At 46.5% G+C, this 22,207-nt stretch overlaps 5 protein-coding genes across 5 annotated transcripts; all 5 read right to left on the bottom strand.

The window, feature by feature from the left end:
- Positions 1-260: 260 nt before the first annotated feature.
- On the bottom strand, positions 261-13,818 carry LOC117599756 (uncharacterized). Its single transcript, XM_053242323.1, is given in 2 exon segments — positions 261-714; positions 13,401-13,818. Coding segments are annotated over 2 exon segments (804 nt in total). The 5' UTR covers positions 13,804-13,818; the 3' UTR covers positions 261-313.
- On the bottom strand, positions 6,858-7,199 carry LOC128321770 (histone H4). Its single transcript, XM_053242322.1, has one exon. It carries the CDS (start codon positions 7,182-7,184, stop codon positions 6,873-6,875), a length of 312 nt encoding a protein of 103 aa, XP_053098297.1. The 5' UTR covers positions 7,185-7,199; the 3' UTR covers positions 6,858-6,872.
- A 533-nt stretch (positions 13,819-14,351) lies between the features above and the next one.
- Positions 14,352-15,077, bottom strand: LOC117599752 (histone H1-like). Its single transcript, XM_053242338.1, has one exon. The coding sequence runs from the start codon at positions 15,075-15,077 to the stop codon at positions 14,352-14,354; it is 726 nt and encodes a 241-aa protein (XP_053098313.1).
- Positions 15,078-18,848: 3,771 nt separating this feature from the next.
- LOC128321768 (histone H2B-like) lies at positions 18,849-19,290 on the bottom strand. The gene has a single exon (XM_053242320.1). It carries the CDS (start codon positions 19,270-19,272, stop codon positions 18,898-18,900), a length of 375 nt encoding a protein of 124 aa, XP_053098295.1. The 5' UTR covers positions 19,273-19,290; the 3' UTR covers positions 18,849-18,897.
- Positions 19,291-19,904: 614 nt separating this feature from the next.
- LOC128321750 (histone H4) lies at positions 19,905-20,246 on the bottom strand. Its single transcript, XM_053242289.1, has one exon. It carries the CDS (start codon positions 20,229-20,231, stop codon positions 19,920-19,922), a length of 312 nt encoding a protein of 103 aa, XP_053098264.1. The 5' UTR covers positions 20,232-20,246; the 3' UTR covers positions 19,905-19,919.
- Between the last annotated feature and the right edge of the window lie 1,961 nt (positions 20,247-22,207).

The raw sequence follows: 22,207 nt of genomic DNA, 5'->3' as shown, positions 1-22,207 counted from the left end.
GTCAAAACATATTCTCATCCCTCACACTGCATTTAGCCAACACGCCTCACTATTATTGTTATTCTTATTCTTATCATTCATATTATTATTATTACTACTGCTACTACGACTACTTGGATAGTTTCCATGTATATAATTATTTATTATATTATATATAAATATATAATTCTTAGCAAATTAGAGTGTTCATGTCCTGATTTTAACTGCGTTTGCTTTGTATTAAGAAGATAGGAATAACATTGCACTTTTGGAGCAGAAGTGGGTGGCTCTTAAAAGAGCCTTTGGGTACTGGCAAACGCAGCAGTGGGCGCGTTTACTTGGTCTTGACGGTCTTCTCGGTCTTCTTGGGCAGAAGCACGGCCTGAATGTTAGGCAGCACACCACCCTGAGCGATGGTCACCCCGCCGAGCAGTTTGTTCAGCTCCTCATCGTTACGCACGGCGAGCTGCAGGTGGCGGGGGATGATACGGGTCTTCTTGTTGTCACGGGCGGCGTTGCCGGCCAACTCCAGGATCTCAGCAGTCAGATACTCCAGCACGGCGGCCAGGTAGACCGGAGCGCCGGCACCGACGCGCTCGGCGTAGTTGCCTTTACGCAGGAGCCTGTGCACACGGCCCACAGGGAACTGCAGCCCAGCTCTGGAGGAACGAGTCTTGGCCTTAGCCCTAGCCTTTCCGCCGGTCTTGCCTCTTCCGCTCATGGTTATGATCAGACCTGTTTCACGAACAACGCTGAAATAATAAAGACTACGCGCCGAGCCCTCCGTGATATAGCCAACACAGCCGCTCTCTTATTGGCTAAGATCGTTGTGGCAGAAGAACCAATCACAAACGCGCCGTCAAATTCCACACATTCCGCCCACCATTCTATTCTACGCGACGCCCCTCCCACCCCCGTTTGTGACGCCGCCTCTGTGTGTGTGTGTGTGTGTGTGTGTGTGTGTGTGTGTGTGTGTGTGTGTGTGTGTGAGAGAGAGAGAGCGCATGAAAACAGACAGAAGGGAAAATAGACATACAAACGCACAAACGCACAAAATTCTGTACAACGCTACAGAGAAATGTAAATTCTTACTAGTTTGCCCATATGTTCATGTTCCTCCTACAGCCTCTGTCACCGTTTTGGGAGGAGGAATCCAATCCACTAAAAGCATCACTTTGTGTCATGAGAGGACAGGGAATATTGCTCTTTAAACGAAGATATGGGTGGCTCTTAAAAGAGCCGTTTAAGGAAGAAAAACATGAATGAAACACACAAACATGTTTATTTCTTTTTGGGGGCTGCCTTTTTCGCCTTTGCCGCTTTGGGCTTTGCTGTCTTGGGCTTCACAGCCTTTGCCTTCTTGGGGCTCTTGGCTGCCTTCTTAGGGGTCGCCGGCTTCTTCGCCTTCTTGGGGCTCTTGGTGGCTTTCTTGGCGGCGGCGGCGGGCTTCTTCGCCTTCTTAGGAGACTTCTTGGCGGCGGCGGCGGGTTTCTTGGCCGCTACCTTCTTGGGCTTCTTAGCCGCGGCGGGCTTCTTGGCGGCCGCCTTCTTGGGTTTGGGCGCGGCTTTCTTTGCGGGCTTCTTGGCTTCGGTCTGCTTCTTGTTCAGCTTGAAAGAGCCAGACGCGCCGGTCCCTTTGGTCTGCACCAGAGTGCCCTTTGTCACGAGGCTCTTGACGGCGAGCTTGACGCGGGAGTTGTTCTTCTCCACATCGTATCCGCCGGCAGCCAAAGCCTTCTTCAAAGCGGCGAGCGACACGCCGCTCCTCTCCTTGGACGAGGAAACCGCCTTGACGATGAGCTCGCCGACGCTGGGGCCCGCTTTCTTGGTCCTCGAAGCTGCTTTCTTCTTGGGCGCTTTGGCCGGCGCGGCGGCGGGCGCGGGAGCGACTTCTGCCATGTCTGTGTGTGCGGAGCTAAGTAGAATAAAGGAGTCAATCGCTGTGGCGCTGTGTAACACAGGAACCTCCCTCCCCGCGGCCGGGGGGCTGGTCTTAAAAGCAGACATGAGAACGTTGTAGACTCAACCCGGGCGCCGCTGAATGACTGCGCTTCCGCGATGCGCTCGCAACTGTGTTTTCTCATGGCATTTCGCGGCGAAAATCCGACCCGTCAGGCAAGCTCCAAAGCGTTCAAGCACGCGTTTCGCGAGAACGGGCTTTCCCGTTTCTCCCGCGGCCCGCCACGGCCAGGAGGAGAGCACCAATCTCGCGCGGCGGCCACAAAAGTGCACGGCGCGCCTGGCGCTCGAGCCGGCGGGCCGCGCATTTCGTGCGTTGTGCTGTGTAAAAAGAGGGCAAAAAACGGCGTGGCCGTTGCGAGGCCTCCGGGCCGAGTTGAAGGAGAGCCGTGTGAGTGCTGCTGCTATGTTTGCACGGGCCGAGTGTGGCGTGCAGTATGTGAACCGAGGCCCCTTTTGGGCCGTGTAAAGCACATGGGTGGAGAGCGAGCGGGCGCGCTCGGAGGGACGAGGCGACTCCCGCAGCGTGACTCCCAGCGTCTTTGTCCTCGTCTGGTCTTCGTCGCTCGGGCTGGCGCCGGCACTCGGGCTGGCGCTCCTCGTGCGCGGCCGCGTCCTCTTGTGGTCCCGGGGCGCCAGGTGCGCCTCGTGGGCGCCTTAACGGGCGCGCGCCTCCGCCTCGTTACCCGCGCCTGTCTCCGCCCTAGCCCGAGTTAACCCTAGTGCCGTCTAGCCCGGCTCTGCCCTAACCCTAGTGCCGTCTAGCCCGGCTCTGCCCTAACCCTAGTGCCGTCTAGCCCGGCTCTGCCCTAACCCTAGTGCCGTCTAGCCCGGCTCTGCCCTAACCCTAGTGCCGTCTAGCCCGGCTCTGCCCTAACCCTAGTGCCGTCTAGCCCGGCTCTGCCCTAACCCTAGTGCCGTCTAGCCCGGCTCTGCCCTAACCCTAGTGCCGTCTAGCCCGGCTCTGCCCTAACCCTAGTGCCGTTTAGCCCGGCTCTGCCCTAACCCTAGTGCCGTCTAGCCCGGCTCTGCCCTAACCCTAGTGCCGTCTAGCCCGGCTCTGCCCTAACCCTAGTGCCGTTTAGCCCGGCTCTGCTATAGCCTCATGTTTATGTAATTCCACACTGCTGTAACCCTAGTCTTATGAACTCAGCAGAGCTCTAACCCTATTCGTTGTTATTCAACTATCGCCTGGTTTTAATTGACTACGTTCTGCTATTACTCTATTGGGATAAATGTAGCCAATGCTGCTATAAATGCATTTGCATTTAGTCCACGCTTCTATCTTCACACGTCTATCTTTTGTATTTCATCCACAGGGCTTTAAACTTGGGATTGTGATTTACTCAGTACGGCTAGAATCCTATTTTGAAGTATTTCCTGCTGCTAGAACATTGCATATGCATACAGCATATAACTAGAATTACTTTGTGCCTCTATACTCCTATTTTGAAGTACACTGCGCCGCTATGAGCCTATTTTGAAGTACTCTGCGTTGTTACAGGCCTATTTTGAAGTACACTGCGCCGCTGTAGGCCTATTTTGAAGTACTCTGCGTTGTTACAGGCCTATTTTGAAGTACACTGCGCGGCTATGGGCCTATTTTGAAGTACTCTGCGTTGTTACAGGCCTATTTTGAAGTACTCTGCGCCGCTATGAGCCTATTTTGAAGTACACTGCGCCGCTATGAGCCTATTTTGAAGTACGCTGCGCCGCTGTAGGCCTATTTTGAAGTACACTGCGCCGCTATGAGCCTATTTTGAAGTACTCTGCGTTGTTACAGGCCTATTTTGAAGTACTCTGCGTTGTTACAGGCCTATTTTGAAGTACTCTGCGCCGCTATGAGCCTATTTTGAAGTACACTGCGCCGCTATGAGCCTATTTTGAAGTACACTGCGCCGCTATGAGCCTATTTTGAAGTACACTGCGTTGTTACAGGCCTATTTTGAAGTACTCTGCGCCGCTATGAGCCTATTTTGAAGTACACTGCGCCGCTATGAGCCTATTTTGAAGTACACTGCGCCGCTATGAGCCTATTTTGAAGTACACTGCGCCGCTATGAGCCTATTTTGAAGTACACTGCGCCGCTATGAGCCTATTTTGAAGTACTCTGCGCCGCTATGAGCCTATTTTGAAGTACACTGCGCCGCTATGAGCCTATTTTGAAGTACACTGCGCCGCTATGAGCCTATTTTGAAGTACACTGCGTTGTTACAGGCCTATTTTGAAGTACTCTGCGCCGCTATGAGCCTATTTTGAAGTACACTGCGCCGCTATGAGTCTATTTTGAAGTACTCTGCGTTGTTACAGGCCTATTTTGAAGTACACTGCGCCGCTGTAGGCCTATTTTGAAGTACTCTGCGCCGCTATGAGCCTATTTTGAAGTACTCTGCGCCGCTATGAGCCTATTTTGAAGTACTCTGCGTTGTTACAGGCCTATTTTGAAGTACACTGCGCCGCTGTAGGCCTATTTTGAAGTACTCTGCACCGCTATGGGCCTATTTTGAAGTACTCTGCGCCGCTGTAGGCCTATTTTGAAGTACTCTGCGTTGTTACAGGCCTATTTTGAAGTACGCTGCGCCGCTATGAGCCTATTTTGAAGTACACTGCGTTGTTACAGGCCTATTTTGAAGTACACTGCGCCGCTATGAGCCTATTTTTGAAGTACTCTGTGCAGCTAAAGCCCTATTTTGAACTATGCTGTGCCGTTATAAGCCTATCTTGAAGTACTTCATGCTGATATAACCCTATTTTGAAGTATTTCCTGCTGCTACAACATTGATTTGAATTACATCGTGCTACTCTAACCATATTTTGAGCAGCTATAATCCTATTTTGAAGTACTCTGAGCAGCTATAACCCTGTTTTGAATTACTCTGTGCTGTTATAAGCCTATCTTGAAGTACTTCATGCTGATATAACCCTATTTTGAAGTATTTCCTGCTGCTACAACATTGATTTGAATTACATCGTGCTGCTCTAACCATATTTTGAGCAGCTATAACCCTATTTTGAAGTACTCTGAGCAGCTATAACCCTGTTTTGAATTACTCTGTGCCGTTATAAGCCTATCTTGAAGTACTTCATGCTGATATAACCCTATTTTGAAGTACTCTGTGCTGCTATAATCCTATTTTGAATTACTTTGTGGTGCTGTAGCATCAATTTGAATTACTTCATGCTGCTATAAGCCTATTTTGAATTACTCTGTGCTGCTACACACTTTATTTCGAATTAGTCTGCGCCGCTATAAACCTATTTTGAACTCTTTTGTGCCGCTATAAACCTAATCTCAATTATTTCCTGCTGCTATAACCCTTTTTAGAAGTACTCTGTGCTGCTATAATCCTATTTTGAATTACTTTGTGAAATTATAACATTACACTGAATTATTAATTGCTGTTATGACACTATTTTGAATTACTCTGCGCAGCTGTAATCCTACTTTCAATTACTTTTTGCCTCTATGAGCCTATTTCAAATTACTTTGTGGTGCCATAACATTAAATTGAATTACTTAGTCCAGCTAGAACACTATTTTGAAGTACTCTGTGCCTCTAGAAGCCCATTTTGAATTCCTTTGCAGTGCTATAACATTGATTGATAGAACTACTTCATGCTGCCATTCCACTATTTAACAACATTGAGAACGCATGATGCTCGTACAATATTGTTTATAATTACTCACCTGCGCATTTAGCATACTACAAGACTCACACAATGAACAAAACAGTCGCGGGGGAACAGCGCGATAAAAGCCGGCGGGGAACGCGCCCCCCCTCCCCCCGTCACACACACACACACACACACACACACACACACACACACACACACAGAGAGAGACAGGGAGGAAAAGAAGAAATTGCTCTTTATATGAAGGAGTGGGTGGCTCTTAAAAGAGCCGTTGGGTTGATGAAGACGGCGGTAAGGCGCTTTACTTGGAGCTGGTGTACTTGGTGACGGCCTTGGTGCCCTCGGACACGGCGTGCTTGGCCAGCTCGCCGGGAAGCAACAGGCGCACGGCGGTCTGGATCTCCCTGGAGGTGATGGTGGAGCGCTTGTTGTAATGAGCCAGACGAGAGGACTCACCGGCGATACGCTCGAAGATGTCGTTCACGAACGAGTTCATGATACCCATCGCCTTAGAAGAGATGCCGGTGTCGGGGTGCACCTGCTTCAGGACTTTATACACGTAGATAGCGTAGCTCTCCTTCCTGGACTTTCTGCGCTTCTTGCCTCCTTTGCCGGCCGTCTTGGTCACGGCTTTCTTGGATCCCTTCTTGGGAGCGGCCTTGGCTGGGTCGGGCATGTTGCTGCTGCTGCTTCTCCTGTAGACTGCGAGAAAATGAATAACGCCCGCCTCGCGGCCGCTCTATTTACAGGCCGACATTGTAATTAGGCACAAGCGAAGAACATTTTTTTATTGGTCAAAATCCCACACCGCCTCATACAGGGAGCCTCCCACCGCTCCGCCCTCTTCCTCCTCCTCCTCCTCCTCGCTCGCCCCCCCCCCGCTACGCTTTGTTTCCCTTCCCGCCTTTTTTACATTCACAACAATGTGCACTATGACAAAAGAAGAAAAAAAAATTCTATTATAGTCTTCTAACGCGTTTCACACACACACACACGTTATGTAATTCACACACACATTATGTACATGTGTATATATATATATATATATATATATATATATATATATATATATACACACACACACACACACACACACACACGATATAAACATGTAAAACTAGATTGTTTATGATTTTGTGTTCATATATAAATTATCTTCTACTTATGTGTTACGTGTGTAAAAAAAACACACACACACACACACACACACACACACACAGCACGAGGAACAGCTCTTTTTCTGGATGTTTGGGTGGCTCTTAAAAGAGCCGTTGTGTTCGCGTCGTTCGGTGTTGGAGCGTTTAACCGCCGAAGCCGTACAGGGTGCGTCCCTGGCGTTTCAGGGCATACACCACATCCATGGCGGTGACCGTCTTCCTCTTGGCATGCTCGGTGTAGGTGACGGCGTCGCGGATCACGTTCTCCAGGAACACCTTCAGCACACCGCGAGTCTCTTCGTAGATCAGACCGGAAATACGCTTAACACCGCCACGGCGAGCCAGACGGCGAATAGCCGGCTTGGTGATTCCCTGGATGTTATCGCGAAGAACTTTACGGTGACGCTTGGCGCCTCCTTTGCCGAGCCCCTTTCCGCCCTTGCCTCTGCCAGACATGATGCTGCTCTCTCGAAGTCAAGCTGCTCAATAAAACTCGCCGCGCAGCGCCCACATATTTATCCGCCCTCTACAGGACCTTGTTGAGAACAGGCGAGGAGGCGGGCCTAAGACCAACGGTCACACAATAGAGCACATTCAAAAAGAAACAGAACGCCACAGCTTTCTACCTGCTAGCGTCTTCTTCTTCCTCACCCTCTCTATACACACAAACATTATTATTACTATTATTATTATTATTATTAGTAGTAGTAGTAGTAGTAGTAGTAGTAGTTGTTTTTCCAGTAGTAGTAACAATAGTAGAAGTCTTATTCCGATATGCAAGGTGTATATTTAAAAAGACAAAACAAAAAACAATACAGCCAAACACCCGTCAGTGTAAGGAGGTTAGTAAAAGTACTCTGTGTTTGTAAAACATCGACATTCCCTTTACAGACACGAGACGTTCCTCCTAGGTCCGCTGTAACGACGGGTCTCGCGTAGCAGCACAGCATCTTATTAGTAGGCCCCTCATTCAGCCGATCGCCATCAAAGTCTGTGTACACTTTTAATCGAGCCCACATTTTACCACACCAATCGATCACTCACAAATGCCAATCACTTAACTGACAAGCGGCACAGAAAGGAATGCGAGGGCAACTCTCGGGCCTTACTTTATCAGCTCTCTCAAAGGCAAAATATAATGGCCTCTCTAAGGTATAATGTCTAAAATAGATACATTTTCTCAAACACTAACCTCATTCTTAAACTCCAAGTGTCATTCGCAAGGAAAGCATACTCGCTTCACCATTTGTGCCAAAGAAACTAACATACAATTCATCAAACACGTGCGTCGACACAAAGCCAAAGCCGTAAGAAGTTAAATTTGTGCCGATGCCATAGTCATATGAGCACAACAACAGAGTCTGATTCCTCCTACACTCTCTTGTACTCGGCCAAATAAAACACAGTCGTGAACTGTGAATCTGATAGTTGTGCGCCTTTAACTCACCGTGTAGAAAATTATGCCAGCAACCGTGAACACCGTTCATAACGCGTCGTCTTACTTTACTCATTTATTAGACGTCTACAATGTTCATCATTTCAGACTGCCGTGTCGATCAGACTGTCATGTAGAAAAGCGTGTCGATGCACAGCGGTGACAAACAACCCCGTGTGATGTATGTGACACGCATTCATACGCTTAATTGATCAAATCATTTCATTATCCGAACCCAGTTATTTACTACAAATGCAGGCAGTCAAGTTTCGAAATGCGGCCACACGTGGGTGAACACGATGTCTGTTAGCCTTATACAATGGAATGGTATTAATAATAGTAGCGCATTATTACTATTATTACTATTATTAGTAGTAGGAGTAGTAGGAGTAGCAGCAGTGTCATTGTTGCTGTTGTTGGTGTTGTTATCAGAATAATTCTAGTTGCCATATGTAGTGACATGTATTAGGAATTTTTCCTGGTGTTTGGTCACAACACGATACATTCCACACAGTTTACAAGATGCACATCACAGACAACGCAACACACAACTACCTTCCCAATCTCCAAATACTGCACCTTAAGCAGAAATCTGTAGAATCAGTTGCCATTTATATTACAGCAGAGGTACAAAGAGCAGCCGAATCCACTTCAGCTGGCATGAAACGGAGTCACATAATTGTGATATATAATACATAATAATAGCAATGATATACAGTAATGACAATATTTCATAAATAATCATTATAATAAACACTAATGCCTATTAGTCATATTAAAAAATAATTATTATTTAATAGCTATTATCAGTAGTAGTATTATTAATCTATAACATAAGCTTAGATAAAAATAAACAAATAATACTAAACAGGATATCCCAGCTTGTGTGGAAGCAGTGCTGGGGCTTGAACCCCCGACCTTACGAGCAAAAACCCAGAGCCTTAACCGTTCAGCCAGCACAGCGCGGCATCGCTATCATCACTAGTAATAGTAGTATTGTTGTTGTTGGCTGATGTTGGCTGTTGTAAACATGTTGTAATATACGCTCTAACACGCAACAAAGATAGCATTGACAAACATGCCCCCCCCCGCCGCCCCCCCCCCCCGCTCCCCCCCCCCCCCCTTTTTTTTTTTTTTTTTTTTTTTTTTTTTTTTTTTTTTTTTTTTAAAACTATTTATTACATAGACTTGCTATATTTGCGGCTTTAAACAGCAGTGGTTAGGGCAAAGTGCACTTCCTAAACTTGGCCACACGAGGGCAGACAGGATCCATCCACAACAACACAGCGCTGCACACAACAACCTTTATTTTACTCCTCATCCTTTATTCTTTCTTCTAGTCTTTCTTTATTGTTTTCTCCTATTATTATTATTATTATTATTATTATTATTATTAGAAGTAGTGGTAGTAGTAACAGAAGATCTATTATTGTGATTGTTGTTGTTATTGTGATTGCGGTTGTCATCATGGTTTAACATATTTTCTAACACGCAACAAACATAGCATTGACAAACAATTCTTAAATTTAATTCAATCCTTTTTTTTTGTTTTAGCTCTTTATTGCAGCTGTAGACTTGACCTGCGCCTATAAACAGCAGTGGTTAGGGCAAAGTGCACTTCCTAAACGTGGCCACACGAGGGCGATTATGAGTAGTAGCAGTAGTAGTAGTAGAAGAAGTAGTAGTAGTAGTGATAGCAGAATTATTATTATTACTGTTCTTGTCGTTGTTGTCATCATGTTTTAATATATTTTTAACACGCAACAAACATAGCATTGACAAACTTTTCTTACAGCATGTCCCTCCTATTTTTATTTATTTATTTTTTTACGATTTATTACATAGACTTGCTATATTTGCGCCTATAAACAGCAGTGATTAGGGCAAAGTGCACTTCCTAAACGTGGCCACACGAGGGCGATTATGAGTAGTAGTAGTAGTAGTAGTAGTAGTAGTAGTAGTAGTAATAGCAGAATTATTGTTATTACTGTTCTTGTCATGTTTTAATATATTTTTTAACACGCCACAAACATAGCATTGACAAACTTTTCTTACAGAATGTCCCTCCTATTTTTATTTATTTTTTTTTTTTTTTACGATTTATTACATAGACTTGCTATATTTGCGCCTATAAACAGCAGTGGTTAGGGCAAAGTGCACTTCCTAAACGTGGCCACACGAGGGCGATTATGAGTAGTAGCAGTAGTAGTAGAAGAAGAAGTAGTAGTAGTAGTGATAGCAGAATTATTGTTATTACTGCTCTTGTCGTTGTTGTCATCATGTTTTAATATATTTTTTAACACGCAACAAACACAGCATTGACAAACTTTTCTTACAGCATGTCCCTCCTATTTTTATTTATTTATTTTTTTTACGATTTATTACATAGACTTGCTATATTTGCGCCTATAAACAGCAGTGATTAGGGCAAAGTGCACTTCCTAAAAGTGGCCACACGAGCCATCCACAACAACACCCAGCGCTGCACACAGCAAATTTTATTTTACTCCTCATCCTTTATTCTTTCTTCTAGTCTCTCTTTATTATTTCTTCTTCTTCTTCTCATTATTATTATTATTATTATAAGTAGTAGTAGTAGTAACAGAAGAATTATTACTGATTGTTGTTCTAACACGCAACAAACACAGCACTGACAAACATTTCTTAAAGGTTCTTCCTCCTATTTATTTATTTATTTATTTTATTTATTGCAGATGTAGAATTGACCTGCGGCTATAAACAGCAGTGGTTAGGGCAACGTCAAGGGCAGTCAAGATCCATCCACAACAACACACAGCACTGCACACAACAACCTTTTATAATAATTATTATTAGTAGTAGTAGTAACATTCATATCAATATTATTAGGATTAGCAAATGACTTCTAAAAACTGTCAATCAAACCATCAAGCTAGAACTCTGTACATGAAGTCATAATGGTTCACTGCAGGTACAAAGAACACATATATATGCCTTTCAAAATTACAAATATAATAAACAACATCAACAACAATATATGTACAAGGTGTTTCTCTGGTGTTGACTTTTCTCTCTGCCCCCCGTCCCCCCTCCATGTACACTCACAGGGACCCCGAATTGATGTTTTGTGTGTATGTTTATCTATCTATCTATCTATCTATCTATCTATCTATCTATATATATATATATATATATATATATATATAGCAAAAGCAGCTTCTAAAATAATCTTTATATGCAGATTAAGAAAAGAAATTTTTTTTTTGCAGTTTTCCACATGTTTGTGTATATCGTGAACGCAGCTACAGCCCCGAACCCCCCACCCCCCCAGTTCTCTGCACTCTCCCCCGGCTAACTACTACAAGTTTAGACTTATAAACACCTCCATAAAATGCTTCATAACAGAACACTGAATCTGGGAAATTGCAGTTCCTGGATTTGGCCGCACGAGGGCAGTCAAGCTCCATCCAGCACAACACGCAGCGCCGCTGTGTCCTTCCCACAGACACAGAGCTCATCAGCCTTATTACTGTGCACTGGATCATTCTGCCATAGCAACTCCAACACACGCCTCTTCTCTACTCTTTACTATCACTATCACTATTATTATTATTATTATTGTTGTTATTATTGTTGTTATTAGTAGTAGCAGGAATTTTTCATTTTAAATGTTAAAAACGCTATATAAAGACATAAATGAGCGATTGAATGAATGAATAAATAAAAATGTCACATGTTGTCCTTGATAAATATACACCAATGATTAAATATAGTATTATATCTGATCATTTCTAAGCAGAAAAGAAAGACAAGTGCAGATGGATATTAGGCGGAATGACGATAACGCGGAGAAACCCTTCTGCTTCTCCCCTTCAAATTAGTGAAGAGGCGCGCGCAGAAACCACAACATTTAAAGACCGATGAATCCCCGCGGCGTCATAAAGGGAAAAACTGTCAATCAAACCAACAGCATAGTTCTAAGCCTCTGACCCCAGCGCATGACGTCACAAATAAACCTTATGGTTCACTGCTCCCTTTTCACTGTAAGTGTGCCACAGCGTGAGAGCGCGCGCGTATAAGCACATAACACACAAACATTATATAATATTTATAATAATGTATATATTTATACAGGTTATAAAAATATTTCAAAGGTTCTTTTTTTTTTTTTCCCTACCACATTACATTTAGTTTTTAAACAGCCAAGGTACGAAGACTTGCTCATTTCGCTGAGACTGTGAGGTGGCTCTTAAAAGAGCCTTTGTGTAGATTAGACGCGGTCGTCGTTTAAGCGCGCTCTCCGCGAATACGGCGGGCCAGCTGAATATCCTTGGGCATGATGGTCACTCTCTTGGCGTGGATGGCGCACAGGTTGGTGTCCTCGAACAGGCCGACCAGGTACGCCTCGCTCGCCTCCTGCAGGGCCATGACGGCCGAGCTCTGGAAACGCAGATCAGTCTTGAAGTCCTGAGCGATTTCTCTCACCAGGCGCTGGAAGGGCAGCTTGCGGATGAGCAGCTCAGTAGACTTCTGATAACGGCGGATCTCTCTCAGAGCCACGGTGCCCGGCCTGTAACGGTGAGGCTTCTTCACGCCGCCGGTGGCCGGGGCGCTCTTGCGGGCGGCCTTAGTGGCGAGCTGCTTCCTGGGCGCCTTGCCACCGGTGGACTTACGGGCGGTCTGCTTGGTTCTTGCCATGGCGTCGAGCTCTGCACTTCACGGATGAAAAACAGAATACACGGCGCTCGCGAACGCCGGCTTTTTAAGCCCTAACGCTGCTCTGCGCTCATTGGGCGTCTTGAAGGCACTCGTCTGTCATTGGATAGAATGCGTGACGTCACTTGATGACTATTGGCTTCCGCCACCGGCACAGTTCGAAACACAAGGCGCCCGCCCCTATTCCACGGGCGCGCAGCGCTTTTGTACTCTGCCATTCACCAGTTACACACAAACCGCCCGCCGTCAAAACATATTCTCATCCCTCACACTGCATTTAGCCAACACGCCTCACTATTATTGTTATTCTTATTCTTATCATTCATATTATTATTATTACTACTGCTACTACGACTACTTGGATAGTTTCCATGTATATAATTATTTATTATATTATATATAAATATATAATTCTTAGCAAATTAGAGTGTTCATGTCCTGATTTTAACTGCGTTTGCTTTGTATTAAGAAGATAGGAATAACATTGCACTTTTGGAGCAGAAGTGGGTGGCTCTTAAAAGAGCCTTTGGGTACTGGCAAACGCAGCAGTGGGCGCGTTTACTTGGTCTTGACGGTCTTCTCGGTCTTCTTGGGCAGAAGCACGGCCTGAATGTTAGGCAGCACACCACCCTGAGCGATGGTCACCCCGCCGAGCAGTTTGTTCAGCTCCTCATCGTTACGCACGGCGAGCTGCAGGTGGCGGGGGATGATACGGGTCTTCTTGTTGTCACGGGCGGCGTTGCCGGCCAACTCCAGGATCTCAGCAGTCAGATACTCCAGCACGGCGGCCAGGTAGACCGGAGCGCCGGCACCGACGCGCTCGGCGTAGTTGCCTTTACGTAGGAGCCTGTGCACACGGCCCACAGGGAACTGCAGCCCAGCTCTGGAGGAACGAGTCTTGGCCTTGGCCCTAGCCTTTCCGCCGGTCTTGCCTCTTCCGCTCATGGTTATGATCAGACCTGTTCCACGAACAACGCTGAAATAATAAAGACTACGCGCCGAGCCCTCCGTGATATAGCCAACACAGCCGCTCTCTTATTGGCTAAGATCGTTGTGGCAGAAGAACCAATCACAAACGCGCCGTCAAATTCCACACATTCCGCCCACCATTCTATTCTACGCGACGCCCCTCCCACCCCCGTTTGTGACGCCGCCTCTGTGCGTGTGTGTGTGTGTGTGTGTGTGTGTGTGTGTGTGTGAGAGAGAGAGAGAGCGCATGAAAACAGACAGAAGGGAAAATAGACATACAAACGCACAAACGCACAAAATTCTGTACAACGCTACAGAGAAATGTAAATTCTTACTAGTTTGCCCATATGTTCATGTTCCTCCTACAGCCTCTGTCACCGTTTTGGGAGGAGGAATCCAATCCACTAAAAGCATCACTTTGTGTCATGAGAGGACAGGGAATATTGCTCTTTAAACGAAGATATGGGTGGCTCTTAAAAGAGCCGTTTAAGGAAGAAAAACATGAATGAAACACACAAACATGTTTATTTCTTTTTGGGGGCTGCCTTTTTCGCCTTTGCCGCTTTGGGCTTTGCTGTCTTGGGCTTCACAGCCTTTGCCTTCTTGGGGCTCTTGGCTGCCTTCTTAGGGGTCGCCGGCTTCTTCGCCTTCTTGGGGCTCTTGGTGGCTTTCTTGGCGGCGGCGGCGGGCTTCTTCGCCTTCTTAGGAGACTTCTTGGCGGCGGCGGCGGGTTTCTTGGCCGCTACCTTCTTGGGCTTCTTAGCCGCGGCGGGCTTCTTGGCGGCCGCCTTCTTGGGTTTGGGCGCGGCTTTCTTTGCGGGCTTCTTGGCTTCGGTCTGCTTCTTGTTCAGCTTGAAAGAGCCAGACGCGCCGGTCCCTTTGGTCTGCACCAGAGTGCCCTTTGTCACGAGGCTCTTGACGGCGAGCTTGACGCGGGAGTTGTTCTTCTCCACATCGTATCCGCCGGCAGCCAAAGCCTTCTTCAAAGCGGCGAGCGACACGCCGCTCCTCTCCTTGGACGAGGAAACCGCCTTGACGATGAGCTCGCCGACGCTGGGGCCCGCTTTCTTGGTCCTCGAAGCTGCTTTCTTCTTGGGCGCTTTGGCCGGCGCGGCGGCGGGCGCGGGAGCGACTTCTGCCATGTCTGTGTGTGCGGAGCTAAGTAGAATAAAGGAGTCAATCGCTGTGGCGCTGTGTAACACAGGAACCTCCCTCCCCGCGGCCGGGGGGCTGGTCTTAAAAGCAGACATGAGAACGTTGTAGACTCAACCCGGGCGCCGCTGAATGACTGCGCTTCCGCGATGCGCTCGCAACTGTGTTTTCTCATGGCATTTCGCGGCGAAAATCCGACCCGTCAGGCAAGCTCCAAAGCGTTCAAGCACGCGTTTCGCGAGAACGGGCTTTCCCGTTTCTCCCGCGGCCCGCCACGGCCAGGAGGAGAGCACCAATCTCGCGCGGCGGCCACAAAAGTGCACGGCGCGCCTGGCGCTCGAGCCGGCGGGCCGCGCATTTCGTGCGTTGTGCTGTGTAAAAAGAGGGCAAAAAACGGCGTGGCCGTTGCGAGGCCTCCGGGCCGAGTTGAAGGAGAGCCGTGTGAGTGCTGCTGCTATGTTTGCACGGGCCGAGTGTGGCGTGCAGTATGTGAACCGAGGCCCCTTTTGGGCCGTGTAAAGCACATGGGTGGAGAGCGAGCGGGCGCGCTCGGAGGGACGAGGCGACTCCCGCAGCGTGACTCCCAGCGTCTTTGTCCTCGTCTGGTCTTCGTCGCTCGGGCTGGCGCCGGCACTCGGGCTGGCGCTCCTCGTGCGCGGCCGCGTCCTCTTGTGGTCCCGGGGCGCCAGGTGCGCCTCGTGGGCGCCTTAACGGGCGCGCGCCTCCGCCTCGTTACCCGCGCCTGTCTCCGCCCTAGCCCGAGTTAACCCTAGTGCCGTCTAGCCCGGCTCTGCCCTAACCCTAGTGCCGTCTAGCCCGGCTCTGCCCTAACCCTAGTGCCGTCTAGCCCGGCTCTGCCCTAACCCTAGTGCCGTCTAGCCCGGCTCTGCCCTAACCCTAGTGCCGTCTAGCCCGGCTCTGCCCTAACCCTAGTGCCGTCTAGCCCGGCTCTGCCCTAACCCTAGTGCCGTTTAGCCCGGCTCTGCCCTAACCCTAGTGCCGTCTAGCCCGGCTCTGCCCTAACCCTAGTGCCGTCTAGCCCGGCTCTGCCCTAACCCTAGTGCCGTTTAGCCCGGCTCTGCTATAGCCTCATGTTTATGTAATTCCACACTGCTGTAACCCTAGTCTTATGAACTCAGCAGAGCTCTAACCCTATTCGTTGTTATTCAACTATCGCCTGGTTTTAATTGACTACGTTCTGCTATTACTCTATTGGGATAAATGTAGCCAATGCTGCTATAAATGCATTTGCATTTAGTCCACGCTTCTATCTTCACACGTCTATCTTTTGTATTTCATCCACAGGGCTTTAAACTTGGGATTGTGATTTACTCAGTACGGCTAGAATCCTATTTTGAAGTATTTCCTGCTGCTAGAACATTGCATATGCATACAGCATATAACTAGAATTACTTTGTGCCTCTATACTCCTATTTTGAAGTACACTGCGCCGCTATGAGCCTATTTTGAAGTACTCTGCGTTGTTACAGGCCTATTTTGAAGTACACTGCGCCGCTGTAGGCCTATTTTGAAGTACTCTGCGTTGTTACAGGCCTATTTTGAAGTACACTGCGCGGCTATGGGCCTATTTTGAAGTACTCTGCGTTGTTACAGGCCTATTTTGAAGTACTCTGCGCCGCTATGAGCCTATTTTGAAGTACACTGCGCCGCTATGAGCCTATTTTGAAGTACGCTGCGCCGCTGTAGGCCTATTTTGAAGTACACTGCGCCGCTATGAGCCTATTTTGAAGTACTCTGCGTTGTTACAGGCCTATTTTGAAGTACTCTGCGTTGTTACAGGCCTATTTTGAAGTACTCTGCGCCGCTATGAGCCTATTTTGAAGTACACTGCGCCGCTATGAGCCTATTTTGAAGTACACTGCGCCGCTATGAGCCTATTTTGAAGTACACTGCGTTGTTACAGGCCTATTTTGAAGTACTCTGCGCCGCTATGAGCCTATTTTGAAGTACACTGCGCCGCTATGAGCCTATTTTGAAGTACACTGCGCCGCTATGAGCCTATTTTGAAGTACACTGCGCCGCTATGAGCCTATTTTGAAGTACACTGCGCCGCTATGAGCCTATTTTGAAGTACTCTGCGCCGCTATGAGCCTATTTTGAAGTACACTGCGCCGCTATGAGCCTATTTTGAAGTACACTGCGCCGCTATGAGCCTATTTTGAAGTACACTGCGTTGTTACAGGCCTATTTTGAAGTACTCTGCGCCGCTATGAGCCTATTTTGAAGTACACTGCGCCGCTATGAGTCTATTTTGAAGTACTCTGCGTTGTTACAGGCCTATTTTGAAGTACACTGCGCCGCTGTAGGCCTATTTTGAAGTACTCTGCGCCGCTATGAGCCTATTTTGAAGTACTCTGCGCCGCTATGAGCCTATTTTGAAGTACTCTGCGTTGTTACAGGCCTATTTTGAAGTACACTGCGCCGCTGTAGGCCTATTTTGAAGTACTCTGCACCGCTATGGGCCTATTTTGAAGTACTCTGCGCCGCTGTAGGCCTATTTTGAAGTACTCTGCGTTGTTACAGGCCTATTTTGAAGTACGCTGCGCCGCTATGAGCCTATTTTGAAGTACACTGCGTTGTTACAGGCCTATTTTGAAGTACACTGCGCCGCTATGAGCCTATTTTTGAAGTACTCTGTGCAGCTAAAGCCCTATTTTGAACTATGCTGTGCCGTTATAAGCCTATCTTGAAGTACTTCATGCTGATATAACCCTATTTTGAAGTATTTCCTGCTGCTACAACATTGATTTGAATTACATCGTGCTACTCTAACCATATTTTGAGCAGCTATAATCCTATTTTGAAGTACTCTGAGCAGCTATAACCCTGTTTTGAATTACTCTGTGCTGTTATAAGCCTATCTTGAAGTACTTCATGCTGATATAACCCTATTTTGAAGTATTTCCTGCTGCTACAACATTGATTTGAATTACATCGTGCTGCTCTAACCATATTTTGAGCGGCTATAACCCTATTTTGAAGTACTCTGAGCAGCTATAACCCTGTTTTGAATTACTCTGTGCCGTTATAAGCCTATCTTGAAGTACTTCATGCTGATATAACCCTATTTTGAAGTACTCTGTGCTGCTATAATCCTATTTTGAATTACTTTGTGGTGCTGTAGCATCAATTTGAATTACTTCATGCTGCTATAAGCCTATTTTGAATTACTCTGTGCTGCTACACACTTTATTTCGAATTAGTCTGCGCCGCTATAAACCTATTTTGAACTCTTTTGTGCCGCTATAAACCTAATCTCAATTATTTCCTGCTGCTATAACCCTTTTTAGAAGTACTCTGTGCTGCTATAATCCTATTTTGAATTACTTTGTGAAATTATAACATTACACTGAATTATTAATTGCTGTTATGACACTATTTTGAATTACTCTGCGCAGCTGTAATCCTACTTTCAATTACTTTTTGCCTCTATGAGCCTATTTCAAATTACTTTGTGGTGCCATAACATTAAATTGAATTACTTAGTCCAGCTAGAACACTATTTTGAAGTACTCTGTGCCTCTAGAAGCCCATTTTGAATTCCTTTGCAGTGCTATAACATTGATTGATAGAACTACTTCATGCTGCCATTCCACTATTTAACAACATTGAGAACGCATGATGCTCGTACAATATTGTTTATAATTACTCACCTGCGCATTTAGCATACTACAAGACTCACACAATGAACAAAACAGTCGCGGGGGAACAGCGCGATAAAAGCCGGCGGGGAACGCGCCCCCCCTCCCCCCGTCACACACACACACACACACACACACACACACACACACACACACAGAGAGAGACAGGGAGGAAAAGAAGAAATTGCTCTTTATATGAAGGAGTGGGTGGCTCTTAAAAGAGCCGTTGGGTTGATGAAGACGGCGGTAAGGCGCTTTACTTGGAGCTGGTGTACTTGGTGACGGCCTTGGTGCCCTCGGACACGGCGTGCTTGGCCAGCTCGCCGGGAAGCAACAGGCGCACGGCGGTCTGGATCTCCCTGGAGGTGATGGTGGAGCGCTTGTTGTAATGAGCCAGACGAGAGGACTCACCGGCGATACGCTCGAAGATGTCGTTCACGAACGAGTTCATGATACCCATCGCCTTAGAAGAGATGCCGGTGTCGGGGTGCACCTGCTTCAGGACTTTATACACGTAGATAGCGTAGCTCTCCTTCCTGGACTTTCTGCGCTTCTTGCCTCCTTTGCCGGCCGTCTTGGTCACGGCTTTCTTGGATCCCTTCTTGGGAGCGGCCTTGGCTGGGTCGGGCATGTTGCTGCTGCTGCTTCTCCTGTAGACTGCGAGAAAATGAATAACGCCCGCCTCGCGGCCGCTCTATTTACAGGCCGACATTGTAATTAGGCACAAGCGAAGAACATTTTTTTATTGGTCAAAATCCCACACCGCCTCATACAGGGAGCCTCCCACCGCTCCGCCCTCTTCCTCCTCCTCCTCCTCCTCGCTCGCCCCCCCCCCGCTACGCTTTGTTTCCCTTCCCGCCTTTTTTACATTCACAACAATGTGCACTATGACAAAAGAAGAAAAAAAAATTCTATTATAGTCTTCTAACGCGTTTCACACACACACACACGTTATGTAATTCACACACACATTATGTACATGTGTATATATATATATATATATATATATATATATATATATATATATATATATATATATATATATACACACACACACACACACACACACACACACGATATAAACATGTAAAACTAGATTGTTTATGATTTTGTGTTCATATATAAATTATCTTCTACTTATGTGTTACGTGTGTAAAAAAAACACACACACACACACACACACACACACACACACAGCACGAGGAACAGCTCTTTTTCTGGATGTTTGGGTGGCTCTTAAAAGAGCCGTTGTGTTCGCGTCGTTCGGTGTTGGAGCGTTTAACCGCCGAAGCCGTACAGGGTGCGTCCCTGGCGTTTCAGGGCATACACCACATCCATGGCGGTGACCGTCTTCCTCTTGGCATGCTCGGTGTAGGTGACGGCGTCGCGGATCACGTTCTCCAGGAACACCTTCAGCACACCGCGAGTCTCTTCGTAGATCAGACCGGAAATACGCTTAACACCGCCACGGCGAGCCAGACGGCGAATAGCCGGCTTGGTGATTCCCTGGATGTTATCGCGAAGAACTTTACGGTGACGCTTGGCGCCTCCTTTGCCGAGCCCCTTTCCGCCCTTGCCTCTGCCAGACATGATGCTGCTCTCTCGAAGTCAAGCTGCTCAATAAAACTCGCCGCGCAGCGCCCACATATTTATCCGCCCTCTACAGGACCTTGTTGAGAACAGGCGAGGAGGCGGGCCTAAGACCAACGGTCACACAATAGAGCACATTCAAAAAGAAACAGAACGCCACAGCTTTCTACCTGCTAGCGTCTTCTTCTTCCTCACCCTCTCTATACACACAAACATTATTATTACTATTATTATTATTATTAGTAGTAGTAGTAGTAGTAGTAGTAGTAGTAGTTGTTTTTCCAGTAGTAGTAACAATAGTAGAAGTCTTATTCCGATATGCAAGGTGTATATTTAAAAAGACAAAACAAAAAACAATACAGCCAAACACCCGTCAGTGTAAGGAGGTTAGTAAAAGTACTCTGTGTTTGTAAAACATCGACATTCCCTTTACAGACACGAGACGTTCCTCCTAGGTCCGCTGTAACGACGGGTCTCGCGTAGCAGCACAGCATCTTATTAGTAGGCCCCTCATTCAGCCGATCGCCATCAAAGTCTGTGTACACTTTTAATCGAGCCCACATTTTACCACACCAATCGATCACTCACAAATGCCAATCACTTAACTGACAAGCGGCACAGAAAGGAATGCGAGGGCAACTCTCGGGCCTTACTTTATCAGCTCTCTCAAAGGCAAAATATAATGGCCTCTCTAAGGTATAATGTCTAAAATAGATACATTTTCTCAAACACTAACCTCATTCTTAAACTCCAAGTGTCATTCGCAAGGAAAGCATACTCGCTTCACCATTTGTGCCAAAGAAACTAACATACAATTCATCAAACACGTGCGTCGACACAAAGCCAAAGCCGTAAGAAGTTAAATTTGTGCCGATGCCATAGTCATATGAGCACAACAACAGAGTCTGATTCCTCCTACACTCTCTTGTACTCGGCCAAATAAAACACAGTCGTGAACTGTGAATCTGATAGTTGTGCGCCTTTAACTCACCGTGTAGAAAATTATGCCAGCAACCGTGAACACCGTTCATAACGCGTCGTCTTACTTTACTCATTTATTAGACGTCTACAATGTTCATCATTTCAGACTGCCGTGTCGATCAGACTGTCATGTAGAAAAGCGTGTCGATGCACAGCGGTGACAAACAACCCCGTGTGATGTATGTGACACGCATTCATACGCTTAATTGATCAAATCATTTCATTATCCGAACCCAGTTATTTACTACAAATGCAGGCAGTCAAGTTTCGAAATGCGGCCACACGTGGGTGAACACGATGTCTGTTAGCCTTATACAATGGAATGGTATTAATAATAGTAGCGCATTATTACTATTATTACTATTATTAGTAGTAGGAGTAGTAGGAGTAGCAGCAGTGTCATTGTTGCTGTTGTTGGTGTTGTTATCAGAATAATTCTAGTTGCCATATGTAGTGACATGTATTAGGAATTTTTCCTGGTGTTTGGTCACAACACGATACATTCCACACAGTTTACAAGATGCACATCACAGACAACGCAACACACAACTACCTTCCCAATCTCCAAATACTGCACCTTAAGCAGAAATCTGTAGAATCAGTTGCCATTTATATTACAGCAGAGGTACAAAGAGCAGCCGAATCCACTTCAGCTGGCATGAAACGGAGTCACATAATTGTGATATATAATACATAATAATAGCAATGATATACAGTAATGACAATATTTCATAAATAATCATTATAATAAACACTAATGCCTATTAGTCATATTAAAAAATAATTATTATTTAATAGCTATTATCAGTAGTAGTATTATTAATCTATAACATAAGCTTAGATAAAAATAAACAAATAATACTAAACAGGATATCCCAGCTTGTGTGGAAGCAGTGCTGGGGCTTGAACCCCCGACCTTACGAGCAAAAACCCAGAGCCTTAACCGTTCAGCCAGCACAGCGCGGCATCGCTATCATCACTAGTAATAGTAGTAT

The sequence above is a fragment of the Pangasianodon hypophthalmus genome, chromosome 19 (assembly GCF_027358585.1).
Source record: "Pangasianodon hypophthalmus isolate fPanHyp1 chromosome 19, fPanHyp1.pri, whole genome shotgun sequence".
NCBI classification, from domain to species: domain Eukaryota; kingdom Metazoa; phylum Chordata; class Actinopteri; order Siluriformes; family Pangasiidae; genus Pangasianodon; species Pangasianodon hypophthalmus.
The sequence above is the reverse complement of the archived record's forward strand: the minus strand, read 5'-3'. Positions and strand labels throughout refer to the sequence as shown.

What these genes read in the sequence shown, in the direction of transcription:
- LOC128321770 (XM_053242322.1), bottom strand. Translation starts at nt 7,184, where the DNA reads ATGTCTGGCAGAGGCAAGGGCGGAAAGGGGCTCGGCAAAGGAGGCGCC.
- LOC117599752 (XM_053242338.1), bottom strand. Translation starts at nt 15,077, where the DNA reads ATGTCTGCTTTTAAGACCAGCCCCCCGGCCGCGGGGAGGGAGGTTCCT.
- LOC128321768 (XM_053242320.1), bottom strand. Translation starts at nt 19,272, where the DNA reads ATGCCCGACCCAGCCAAGGCCGCTCCCAAGAAGGGATCCAAGAAAGCC.
- LOC128321750 (XM_053242289.1), bottom strand. Translation starts at nt 20,231, where the DNA reads ATGTCTGGCAGAGGCAAGGGCGGAAAGGGGCTCGGCAAAGGAGGCGCC.